At 35.5% G+C, this 12,173-nt stretch overlaps 2 protein-coding genes across 2 annotated transcripts; one reads left to right on the top strand and one right to left on the bottom strand.

The window, feature by feature from the left end:
- The first annotated feature begins 1,514 nt into the window (after nucleotides 1-1,514).
- LOC112799937 (transcription factor bHLH131-like) lies at nucleotides 1,515-3,145 on the top strand. Its single transcript, XM_025841931.3, has 3 exons — nucleotides 1,515-1,680; nucleotides 1,765-1,971; nucleotides 2,307-3,145. Exons 1-3 carry the CDS (start codon nucleotides 1,663-1,665, stop codon nucleotides 2,754-2,756), a joined length of 675 nt encoding a protein of 224 aa, XP_025697716.1. The 5' UTR covers nucleotides 1,515-1,662; the 3' UTR covers nucleotides 2,757-3,145.
- Nucleotides 3,146-3,357: 212 nt separating this feature from the next.
- LOC112799936 (ubiquitin carboxyl-terminal hydrolase 17-like) lies at nucleotides 3,358-12,081 on the bottom strand. The gene is made up of 12 exons (XM_025841929.3): nucleotides 10,515-12,081; nucleotides 9,935-10,083; nucleotides 9,114-9,856; nucleotides 8,919-9,007; nucleotides 6,604-6,689; nucleotides 6,352-6,514; nucleotides 6,114-6,228; nucleotides 5,845-6,002; nucleotides 5,135-5,219; nucleotides 4,803-5,015; nucleotides 4,151-4,212; nucleotides 3,358-4,058 (listed from the first exon to the last, which is right to left on the bottom strand). Exons 1-12 carry the CDS (start codon nucleotides 10,820-10,822, stop codon nucleotides 3,422-3,424), a joined length of 2,808 nt encoding a protein of 935 aa, XP_025697714.1. The 5' UTR covers nucleotides 10,823-12,081; the 3' UTR covers nucleotides 3,358-3,421.
- Between the last annotated feature and the right edge of the window lie 92 nt (nucleotides 12,082-12,173).

Here is a 12,173-nt window from a genome sequence, read left to right as displayed (position 1 = left end):
TTAGTCGCGTTGCTGATTATGGTCAGTATGTTCTTTGAATGAATTGGTTTTTCTGTATGTGCATTGTGCAAGACTACCTGATTTTTTGAAAGTAGGGGTACTTGATTTTTTCTCTCTTCTGGCTTGGTTGCAAAGGTCTCTTATGAATTGAAACTGAGAGAGCTTCTACAAGATTCGGTTGGTTCTCTCAGCTTCATGTTTCCAGGAGCATTGTTGCTTACTATATATGTTCTAGGAATAGCAAGGACATGTATATGAGTAGTATCACTGAATTGAACTCACCTCATAAACTGTATTTACAGTGAGTTCCTTTCTTCTAGGTTAGTCAAACAAATTTGTTAAGCCAAATGTGTGTAGATTTAGTTCAACGGAATCCACATTCTTTTCACCATCTTTTATGTTTGATTCAGAATTTATATATTTTTTAGGTCTTGTTGATCTTTCATTTTAGTCACTTTACGTTATATGCTCTTGGGATATGTGTATTTTTTCTGAGATTTTCTTCTTAAGTATTATTGATTTGTAGTTCTTTGTTTGCCTGAAAATATCATCCTGCTGTATTCTTTCCCCTAGTATTTATTTTGATGGTGCAGTATGGCCTTAAGAACATTTGTTATTTGTGATTCAGAATTTTGTTGAGTCTGTTGTGTCTACTGAAATTTCCTTTTACCTAAGTCAATGTTTTAGGATACTAATTTAGTCAAGTCCTCTATTGTGCTTACTCAAAACTGATAAAGCTAAACATAAGTGTCAGATCTCTGCTAGTAAGCCTTTTGATTTTGTAAATGATGGAGCACAGGGAAGAAATAGTTGTGTGACAGAATATAAATGAAAAGGGAATTACACTGTATTGTTACTCTCCTTATTTTAGTTTATTTTGGTAGATTCATATTCTATTCTATTCTAATAAATCTATCGGCATCTTTTGAGATATATTGTATTAATTGGCATTAATTAAATTAATTTAATTATATCTCAATCAATAAAGGAAGATTCGAGAATTAGTGGAATTATTTGGTAATTAATTCAACTTTGACTAAAAAAAAAAAAAACGCATGAATGAGGAGGGCAGCACAAGCACCCACCTCCATCTCTGCCAGAGTGCCACTGCCAGTATCATCTCGTGTCCGAGCTAACACCGATACCTAAAATTTTCCATATGTGCTTTATAATCCAGAGTTTATAGCAGTATACTATTCTAAAATTTTTCTGTTGTATCTCACAATGTTTTTCAATTTTCATGCATGCTGTGACATCAAGCACCCTATAGTGCCAACAGGCAACAACACTAAGCCACAATAGGAGTTAAATCACAACTATATTATTGCCTTATTTCACTTGGATTAATAAACACAATTTTTTAAAAAAAAAATAAAAAAAGGCAGGTAAATTAAAATGTATAGGATGAAGGCGGGTGCAAATCAAGTAATTTATGACCAGGATTTTGGAGTAAAGTTCGGAATCTGCTTCTTAAAATGTTGATGATGTTATAATTAATCTCGGATTTGCTATAATTAGATGGAAGTTTTCCTTGCATAATTTATTTCTATATATAGCTTGCATTTGCAATCAACTCCTCCTGTTGCAACAAGGGTAGAAACCTCCAACCTTCATTGATTTGTGGCAATTGTATCTTACACCTTTCAGAATTAAGTCAGAATTATGGTACCGTTAACACAGGTGAGGTTTGTTTATTATCAAATTGGAAGTATTATTTTCTTTGTTCTATTTTGGTAAAATATTTAGAAGAACATGGGCATGCAGCGAGTTCGAAATCACTATTACTCTGGAGCTCAAATTCTAAGGAGTTCTTCAATAACACCATATGATTACATCTTTACAAAGCCAAGATCAAAGGCAGCGGACAAAAAACAAGCAGCTGTAAAACACAGTCAAGCAGAAAAGAGACGCAGGATGAGAATCAACACTCAATATGAGGCCCTCAAAAACCTCTTCCAAAATAAAACCAAAGTGTGTAGTACTTTATATATTATGCTAGGCACTTTTTTTTACTCTTAACATAAGAGATTATAAATAATTTTACTTTTTCTGTCTCACGTTTCTATTATCAAAATTATTTACAAAAGATGTTGATGACAAAATTATTAATAATAAAAGAAAAAGCAAACTCTTAAGTTGTCTACAAAAAAATCTATTGACAAAATTTTTTTTTTGGACTTTTTTTTAAACAAATAATTCTTTTGGGTACATCGAGTGAATTTTTGCCGTTCTCATAAATAATTTTTTCAGCTACATAATTTTGTGATAAGCTTGCTAACTATAGATTTTGTGTTATCAACTAACAGACGGACAAGGCATCATTATTGGCAACTACTATTGAAATAGTTAAAAATTTGAGAAAAAATAGTATTCTACAGGAAGCTTCTAGTAGCTCAAAGAAGGAAATGAATAAGGTTACTAACCAGAAGAAAATGCAAGAAGCTTGTAGCCCAAGAAATGATGATGTGTTTCCTAGTTGGGAAGACAAGTGGAGTCTAAAACATGAAGAGGGTCTAATGAAGGCTACATTGAATTGTGAGGATAAGCCAGGATTGATGTCAACAATAGCAAAGGCAATGGGGTCAGTGGAAGCCAAGGTTGTAAAGGCTGAGATGGTGAATGTTGGAGGAAGAACTAGGGTTGTGTTGTGGGTCAAAGATTCCAATGATGATCGTAAAGGTGAAGAGATTCTCAAGAGGACACTCAGTACTCTCATGCAAAGGCCAGTCCCTAAAAAGAGGCGTTTTACTCAATAATTGTTGTGTGCTACTGTGTTATATAACCTTAACTTGGACTTCTAATGATGATAGATTATTTATTTACTCTCTCCATTCTAAAGATAAATAAATCACTTTCACTTTGTACCAAAACAAAGTTAAAGTGATTTACATTATAAAATGGCAAGAGTAAATGTCTATATATAGGGATTATAGTTGACAAGGGCTAATAAGTTTTTCTAGGTTTAAAGAATAATTGACTCTAGGCCCACTGCTAAGATTAGGTAGGTTTGTCATGATGTTGTCAAATATGCAAGTTCTAACCATGTTACTTTCTTAATTTGTAATATGAACTAGTCTATATAGACTTATAGAGTATGCAAAATTGTTAATAATAAAAAAAAAGAGTATGCAACTATTAATCACCTACTCTTTCAATCTTCGTTAATTGTATTGAATAAGCATCTTAGATAGCCTTCACATAAAATAACATTTAAAATAATAAATAAAATCAGTGTAAGCAACAATATAACAGCATTTTCTTGATTGTTTGTTTTGTAAAATCGGTATGTAGTTTTTTCTTAATTTTTATAAATCATTTGACAAGCAATTAGAGATTAGCATCTTCATTCTACAACTATTGGCGAAATAATGATTTTTTTTTCTCTATACCAAAAATACAAGATAATTGCTTCTATATCAACTCAAACTCGATAAAACGTTTGAGCTGATGCATCTCTACTAGTTCTTTTCACATGTGTACTAGAACTTTTGTCTCGATGGTTAATAGTGACAAATCTTTTAAGGTCAAAAACCCTACTGCCACTATGATTTCTGTTTTTGTTAGCATACAAAACTGCTTTATTCTCTAACTCTGAGTCTTGCCGGTGCCTCCTATTAGCATCACTATCTACTAAGAATTCTGTAGATAAGTTATCATAGGAGTTAGATGAAAGTCCCTGGTTGTTATACCAATTGGATCCCACCTCACCAAATATGTAATCTGAGAAGTCAGCAGAACTGGCTGAGTCCTTAATACTTGAAGTACTACAAGAACTTGCATCAGAAGAGCTGAAGAGAGAAGAACTTTCACTTGAGGAATCCATCCCATAGTGGAATCTCCATTCTTCTGGATATGCAAAGTCATTGCTTAAGGAATCATCAAGAACGCTCCAAGAAGGGTGCTTGCCATGCTTTTGTTGTAGGGAGCTCGAGTCGGCACTTGGAGCCGTGGTACTTGATCTCGTCTTAGAAGTAGAAGGAATGGCTTCCAAGTTCCTCCTCTTGAACTTTGGAGAGATTGTAGTGCTACTAACCAAACCTCGAGGTTTTGGAGAGTGCCTAAAGATTTTTAAAAAAAAAATCATAAAACAATGTTATTATGGAACATATCCAACAAAGAAATAATACATGGAACTCCACAGGTGTATTACCTTGCATAAAGAAGCATGTATGCCCTTTCTGCTAGGACTCTTGACAGTTCAACAGGTTCTACCTACATAGAAGCACACAAGCTATCCTCAGTTTACATGCAGAAACACACCTCTTACATGAAGTATGCACATATTCGATACCATCATTGGAATATGAATTAATGCTATAACCTACAATTACGGGAAATATTGTTTCAATGGATCATGGAAATTTCCTGAAATGATTTTGGTACTTCTTTACATCTGAATTTGAAGAACAAAAGGCACAAGTAGCTTTACAACTATATTCTAATAATATTCTATGATGCATTATATTAATGCTTCAAAAACAAGCTTTATCGGGTAGCATCTAGGAATTAACTCCTTTTCACTCATGACATAGTATATACCAAATATGTTAAATACTTCATACCAAAATACGTTATCTTTCCATAACATACTAAAAAATGAGGAGTAAGGACCAACCTCCTATCTATCTACCTATCATTCTAATATTGTATCATTGTGCATAAGAAAAGGGAATGATGTAACTAAAAAGACAGTATGAAAACCAAAAAATCAAATGATGTCATTTGTATAATCTAACCAATTCAATAATATAAAAGGAGGCATTCAAGCACAAGAAAGGTATGTCCATAAAAAAATATTGCACCTTACTGTCATTAGTCCTGAACCATTCTCCTTGAATATTCTTCACATAGCAAATATAGTGGCCCGAAAAAGCAGTATTCATGGTATCCAAATGGACAACCACTGCATAAAGGCTGTACAATGGAGATTTATCTTTCGTTCCACTCATATATGGTGTCATATTCAAGACTTCAGGGAACTGAACTGACTTATTTAACTTCTCAAAGTTTCCAGACTGCCAAACCAGCAAGTGTAATATTCATGAGAATATATAATATGAAAATCAAATTACGATAGCAGAAAAGAATACAGAGAAAACATGTAAAACTTCAAAATTTAATATTGGAGATGTACCTGAAATCGTTTTAATACAATTGTAAGAATATTTGGTGCCTCCAATACTGTCAACTTCTTCTTGGCTTTCTCATAGGATTTACATCTGGAAAAGGGGCAAAAATAAAAACCTTAGATTTACATAGTGTGAATGGAGCCTAAAGCTGAGTCTTTAATAAATTTGTCATCATATTCATGGGCAGAATTATGATTGTCATTAAATAACTTGTTCAATTAAATTACACTTGCAAAGCATGATCAATTTTGAAGAAAATCCAACAAAGTTCCTAAGATCATCAAATAAATTTGTCAAACAGAATAGTTCAGCCCATTCGTGAAGTCCCATACACCCATCACATTCTTTACCTAGAAGTGTTTTGTGCAAACTTCTCATTTTTCCTCGTTGTAGTAACATTATATCTGAGAATCTATGGATTAAGAGAACATCAAAAGACTATTCATTTAAGTCACAATAAGTATGACGCCATAGATGATTCTCATTGTAAAATATTCATGTTCAATTTAGTTTACTGCCAATAAAGCCTGAAAGTATGACCTTTCACCAGGTTTATGTCACCACGCACCATTCATTTATTACTTATGAACCCTCATGCAGCTTTATATAAAATGAATTATACTAGTAAGGGGCAAGAAAGGTTTTGAAACATTACAACAACTGAAGCATAATAAACGCCTAAATAGATGTAATGGTTGGGAATAAATTAACATACCTGCTGCAATTATACTTATTGTCTTTATCCAAAATTTCAGGTGCTGTAAATTGTCGTAGAGCATCCTCCAAAGTTCCAATATCTCCATCGATCTCAACAGTCAGATCCATCATTCTCTCATACCTCTCAGATTTCCCCAGGCACCTTAAGCACTTTATCTGCAAGTGAAAGCCAAAAGATTATATTACAAAATATTACATAGGTTAAATAATCTCCCTCAACAAAGGTGGAAAACATAAACTAAACTAAACTGTCAAATTGAAAACAACCTTAGATCGTAGATAACCTCCAAAAGTATACCCAATAAGAGTTGTTTCTTCTGCCAAAGGACTTGAAATGCCAGCTTCCTTAAGGCAAATTGCTTGCATTGTATCAACTGCACACCTATCAGTTGAGAATTTTATCGTGTTTATCAACTTGATATACAAAAGTGACAACTACTTTTTTTAGTATGAGAATCTGAGAAAGCATCGGCTAAGAATCAGTTTCAGCAATCATTTGGCTCACCTCAAAAATTCATGGGCATCTTCCTCCCTTCCATGTCCAAAATGGCTACCAATCTTGTGTATTTTAGATAATATCCCTATTGGAGAAAGTGGAGAGTTCCCTTCCTTTGCCTTCTGAATCAAATACTCAAACTCGCAGATAAAACACCATCCCTTCTTCTGACCTAGTGAAATAGTGTAACAATTCAATAAACTAAAAGCTCATAATAATTGAACAAGTTGAATAATAAAGTTATTATTGAGAGGAACTTGCATTTTTTTGTATGGAAGCCTTGAAAAAGATAAGAAGTTATAGGTCGAGTATATGCCAGGCATTGGAGCACTGCATTAGCATAACAGCTGCAGGAGATTTATTCAAAATGTATTAGCAACAAGGCAAACACTTCTAAACAAAGAGAGAAAAAATTTCCAACACAAACAAGTAGTGGATTTATACCCCTTTAACTACCAAAACACACAATTAAAACCAGCACTGAATCCTAGTAAAAATGTTTAGCCAGCTAACACTTTGATCATATTCTCTCAAAAAGACCTACTCAAATTGTAAATTTTCTTTTAGCACAAGCATCATACTCTAATTTGCTTCTCTACCCATGCTCCATGAGGACATTTAGGGGGAAAAGAAGAAAATCTAGAAACATAAGATCTTGTTGAAAGGCAGCATGTAGTTGGTGTTAGTATAATAGTAGCTTTGTATTTATGATAGTAGTTGATAGCTATATGTATATATACACCCTTTTAGATGAAATCATATAACATGAGCTCTTTCATTATGCATTAATGTGGTATCTAGATCCTAAAGAGAAAACTCATTGTGCACAAAGAGAATCCAATATCCTCTTGGGAAATTTTTTTTTTCCAGAACCATGTGTCCTTCCAGCCATTAGAACATTTCCTGACATGTTCTTCTCTTTGGCAGCCCAAGACATTCTGGCCGCTGTCAATCACCTTTAGAACAGTTCTAGCGCCGCCACTGTGTGCCATCGAGCAATCCGACCAACAATCACATGGTTATCTTTGCCTTATTCTGCAGCATCCAACCCTGTCAACAGAAGCACCTCTAACAAGCCACATCACCACATGCCTCTTTTCTTTGACGTACAAATTCTCTCGGTGACTTCCTCCAGCACCTAAAGGTGCATCCGCCGTCAATTGCAATGCCGTGCTCGCCTAGTAATCCTCTTTCCAGAATTGATTGTGTAGCTGTATCGTTCCTGTTTTCGCACCAGGACGTGTTCTTCCTTTCTGTTGCTTACTATTTCTTTGTTTTCTTTCTGGTCTCGATGGCTACTGCTACTTCTGCTATTGATGCCGGTGCTAGTGGTTCCAAGAATGAAAACCCTACTTTCACTAGTTATGTTAGTGTACCTATTACCATTGACAAACTTGATGGAAATAATTATGATTCTTGGACCTCTGATATCAAGTGTGTGGCTAACTAGCTAGGATTATGCAAAACATCTCACCAAAAAGGCTGAAGAAATTACTGTCAGTGACCATCAGAAGTGGATTAAGATTGATTCCCAACTTTGTAGCCTTATCAAGAACACAATCCATTCTTCAATTAAACAGATTTTTCCTGCACATGCACTTGTGAAGCTATTTGGACACAGGCAAAGGCACTTTACATTAATGATACATAATGATTTTATGGGATTTGTCAAAACCTCATGCGTGTTGTTGCCCTTTGACAGATTGATGGTCCTATGTTTGCAAATTTAGGAAAGATTCATGGTGCTCTCCATGTCAAAGTCATTGGAATGCCATGCTTCACACCCTAAAATATGTCAAATGAGCACCAAGCGAAGGGCTTCTTTACAAGGATAAGGGTCATACAAAGATTTGTGATGTCGATTGGGCAGGGTGTCCAATAGATACAATTCCACCTCCTACTACTGTGTTTATATGTGGCAATCTTATTTCTTGAAAAAGTAAGAAGCAAGAAGTGGTTACACAATCTAAGTGCTGAAGCAGAATATCGTGCTGTGGGATTAACTTAACTAATGTGGTTGAAGCAACTTCTTGAAGAACTCCAATTTGGGAAAATAGAATCTATGACTCTTGTAAGTGGCAATCAAGCAGCTTTGCATATTGCCTCTAATCCAGCTTTTCAGAGAAGACTAAACACATTGAGATTTATGTCATTTTACTAGAGACAAAAGGACCTATTGAAGGTATCACCACTTGCTTCCTCAGTTCAAATGACCAATTGGCAAAAATCTTAACAAAGGCTTTAAGAGGCCCCAGAATAAGTTATTTATGTAACAAGCTTGGTACATATGACCGATATACTCAAGCTTGCAGGGGAGTGCTGAAAGTCAGCATGAGTTAGTAGCTTTTTATTTATGATAGTAGTTGATAGCTATATGTATACATACACCCTTTTTAGATGAAATTTATATAATACATGAGCTCTTTCTCTCATTTCTTATGCATTAACAAATGTCAACCAAAATTACAAAAATATCAGACTCTTCTCCCTCCCTTTATCCAACCAGTCACCACAATATTTTCTTAGCATATAACATAACATACTAATCAATGGAAAGGAGAAGATATCTACAATACCTGTTACCGCAGTTTGTGAGGCCAAAGGGGAATAGTTTCACCTTGTCATAGCAGTAAAGTTCCGAAAATAATTCATAAGGAAAGGCCACCTGCCAAAAACATACAATTTGAACATAAACACAGACAAAGTTAGTAATGATAAAAACCTTAGTAATAGTTACGTTCTGAAGAACTGAGCCAACACATATTCCCAACCTCATTTTCAACAGATACGAGATCAGATCTTGACTCTTTTGAGCCTCTAAACTGCTGGACAACCTTCTGCATTGATGTTTTTAAACCATTACGAACATTTAGTGGCAGATTAGGTATAGCACTTTTAGCAGGCAGTGTGTGATAATTATCACTTTTGGAAGACTTGGAATGTGATGCCAAATCACCCTTGGTAGTTGAGGATAGTAGATCAGCAGAACTAGATGATGATTTTCGTGCTTCTTTGTGCTTGGACAAATGTGATTCTTCTACCAAATCATGATCAGCTACAAAATCTGTACTACAACTATTCAAGGAAGACACGTTTCTGCACTTAGTATCTGCTACTGATTTTTCAATTGTAGCAACTCTTCTCCGGTGTTCATGGCCACTAGAATTTGACACCACATCACGGTATACATCAGACCTAGTTTTGGAGGGCTTTGACTTAGAGACATTCTCACCAGCACTATTACTAGAATTTGTCTTGCTTCTTTTACTTGAACCAGAATCCTTAACTTCTGTATTTACAGAATCTTTAGACTCTACCGGCAATGTAGGGGTTGACACACTCTCATTGGTATGAGAAGAAGAAACACATGTATCCTCGGTGGTACTGTTGCCAACAGGTTTTGCCAATCTGATGCGAGAAGCACCATCAAAAGACTCCCTTGCAGAAACAGAAGGATTAGCACCGGAATATGAGTGACGGGCAGATGCTATACCAGCATGTGTTCCTTTCATTTCTGCAAAGAATCTAACTAGATTATATACCATACATGATGCACAAAATAACATGTTGCACCTTCCAATTAAATCATTACCATGAATACCGGAATGTGTTTCCGATTCTGAATCTGATACTGCTGCCCTGTGAGAAACAGGTTCCTCATTCAGCTGCACGGTGGCAACCGGAGGACAGCATTCATCCTTGTGACCGTGCCTCCAGTGAATAATTTGACACTTACCCGAGCTACAAGAAAGCATGCGTGTCAAAACCACAAATGACAAATGGAAAACAATTAACAAGCTTGGTAACGTACCAACAAGTGGTTTGAAGAACTAAAATTGATTGAATTTTTCTTCTTCATAATATTTATAAACAAAGAGTAGCTTAATTTATTTAAAAAGAAAAAGAAAAAGTTTCGCGTGTTTATGACGTGTCACTGAGAAAAGGAATGAACTATGTCCACAAACCATTGTCAAAATCACAAGCTACAAGTTTCAGCAAAGATTGGACAAGTCAAGCCCCAAACCAGTTACCACGAAATTTCAATTTAACTCAGAAAACTTAAAACAAATTTAAAATTAATATATATATGTATAATAAATTAACAATATTCCCTCCACAAAAAATCACACTTTCTAAGTGTGCAAGCTCAGAAGAAAAACGAAAAAACGAACCAGTATCTAACAGACTTGCACTGAGCACAGCGCATGGTAGTGGGAGCGTAACACACCACACACTGGTGCCACCTCGAGTTGGGCACCGACACCGGAACCGGAATCGACGTGGCGGTGGTGGTGGTGGAGGAGGAGTAATAATCAATTGAAGCAGCGACCATGTCAGCAATTGCTGCATCCTCCACCAACCTCGCGATCTCCTCCTTCTTCGCCTCCGCATTCCTCCATGCCTGCCTAATCAAAACAAAACCTAACAGCAATACCGCATACACCACTCCCTGAAACCCTAGGATTCCCGCCACCACCATCTCTCTCTCTGTATTTCTTCTTATCCTGCACCAAGGACAATCCCGGAACACAGCATCCAAACGATTGCGACGGTTTTGTTTCGCATAGATGGGTTGCCAGGGCGTGGAAGGGATCAGTAACGCGGCAAGTGTCGGCGGCGGAAAAGAGGAGGTACCGGGAAGGGCAAAATGGTAAAGTTAAGTTGGTGAGCTGGAGAGAGAATGAGCATCTCGGATTGTGCGGTGTCTGTGTCGTGTGTGTGTGGGTTTTGTGCCTCACCCCTTTTTTTTGTTGTTTTTGCAGGGCTCTGAAATCGATTCTCCTTTTTTTCTTTTTTTTGAGAGTGCAATGCGGATGTGGAATCGGAGAATGTAGGAGAACGCGATCTCGTTTGTCGTTTCTCCTCTCTTCCGGGACTTGCCGTTTCTTCACCTTTTTCTACTTCTTTCCATCCTTCCCCTTCTCTCTCTATCTTATTCCTTGTTAAATCATTTTTTCTCCTGTTAAATTAATTAACAATGTTTAGTTATTATAGAATAATCATGGCCAAATTTCTCCAATATTATTTAGAAATTGTTAATCATTATATTTGATGGTAAATATTCTAATTTTTCTTACAAAAGGAAAAATAGTTAAATGCCAAATTTAATTTTTACAGGCTGTATAAGAATAGTTTATACTGGTAATAGATAGAATATGTTGTTGAGTATTTTAGTGTCTATTTTATTTGTTTGTCTTTTTTAATTCTCTGTGTTGAATGATTTTTTTTTCCTTAAAAACGGAAATTTTACTGGCCATGTAAAACCGATTTTAATTGATGATATGTAATTATTGTTTTGAATGTGAAATTTTTGAATGCATATAAATGATGATGTTTATCATGTTACTATTACTGTGTGAGTTGTAGTCGTTTACGCATCTGAATGGAGGTTACCGTAATAATTGTTGAGTTGAAGGGGGAATTGGATGGTAGCTAAAGAAGGTGGAACCTTATTGTACGTTGTGATAGGAATGGTATGGTGGAATCTCACATCACTGCTTATTTTAATTTGCAATAACAGCACGCTCGGAATTAGATAATAATGTTAGCTTTGGCAATTGGCATATGGTGTTTCTTAATGCTAATGAGTAAGAATCATTGAACCAATTTCTTTGGTTTTGTTTAGGTGGTTGCTACTTGTTAATAATAGAAAAAGAGAAATATGTTATCATAAAGTACGTAACGTTTCAATCAATAGTACCATTGGGGAAACGTACAGTTTTGTACAATTACCCCTTTCCTTTTTTATTCAAATCCATCGCTATGTTTCTTTGCCTATTTTACCTCTTACTGTACAAAATAATATCAATATTAAACAGCTTTATCTGAAT

Source organism: Arachis hypogaea, chromosome 5, assembly GCF_003086295.3.
Source record: "Arachis hypogaea cultivar Tifrunner chromosome 5, arahy.Tifrunner.gnm2.J5K5, whole genome shotgun sequence".
In the NCBI taxonomy this organism is placed as follows: domain Eukaryota; kingdom Viridiplantae; phylum Streptophyta; class Magnoliopsida; order Fabales; family Fabaceae; genus Arachis; species Arachis hypogaea.
This window is presented reverse-complemented; position numbering and strand designations above follow the sequence as displayed.

What these genes read in the sequence shown, in the direction of transcription:
- LOC112799937 (XM_025841931.3), top strand. An exon ending in TCTTCCAAAATAAAACCAAA is followed by an intron (nt 1,972 to 2,306) that starts GTGTGTAGTACT and finishes ATCAACTAACAG; the next exon opens with ACGGACAAGGCATCATTATT.
- LOC112799936 (XM_025841929.3), bottom strand. Translation starts at nt 10,822, where the DNA reads ATGGTGGTGGCGGGAATCCTAGGGTTTCAGGGAGTGGTGTATGCGGTA. An exon ending in TCGTATCTGTTGAAAATGAG is followed by an intron (nt 9,008 to 9,113) that starts GTTGGGAATATG and finishes TGTTTTTGGCAG; the next exon opens with GTGGCCTTTCCTTATGAATT. An exon ending in GATGCCCATGAATTTTTGAG is followed by an intron (nt 6,229 to 6,351) that starts GTGAGCCAAATG and finishes CTCAACTGATAG; the next exon opens with GTGTGCAGTTGATACAATGC.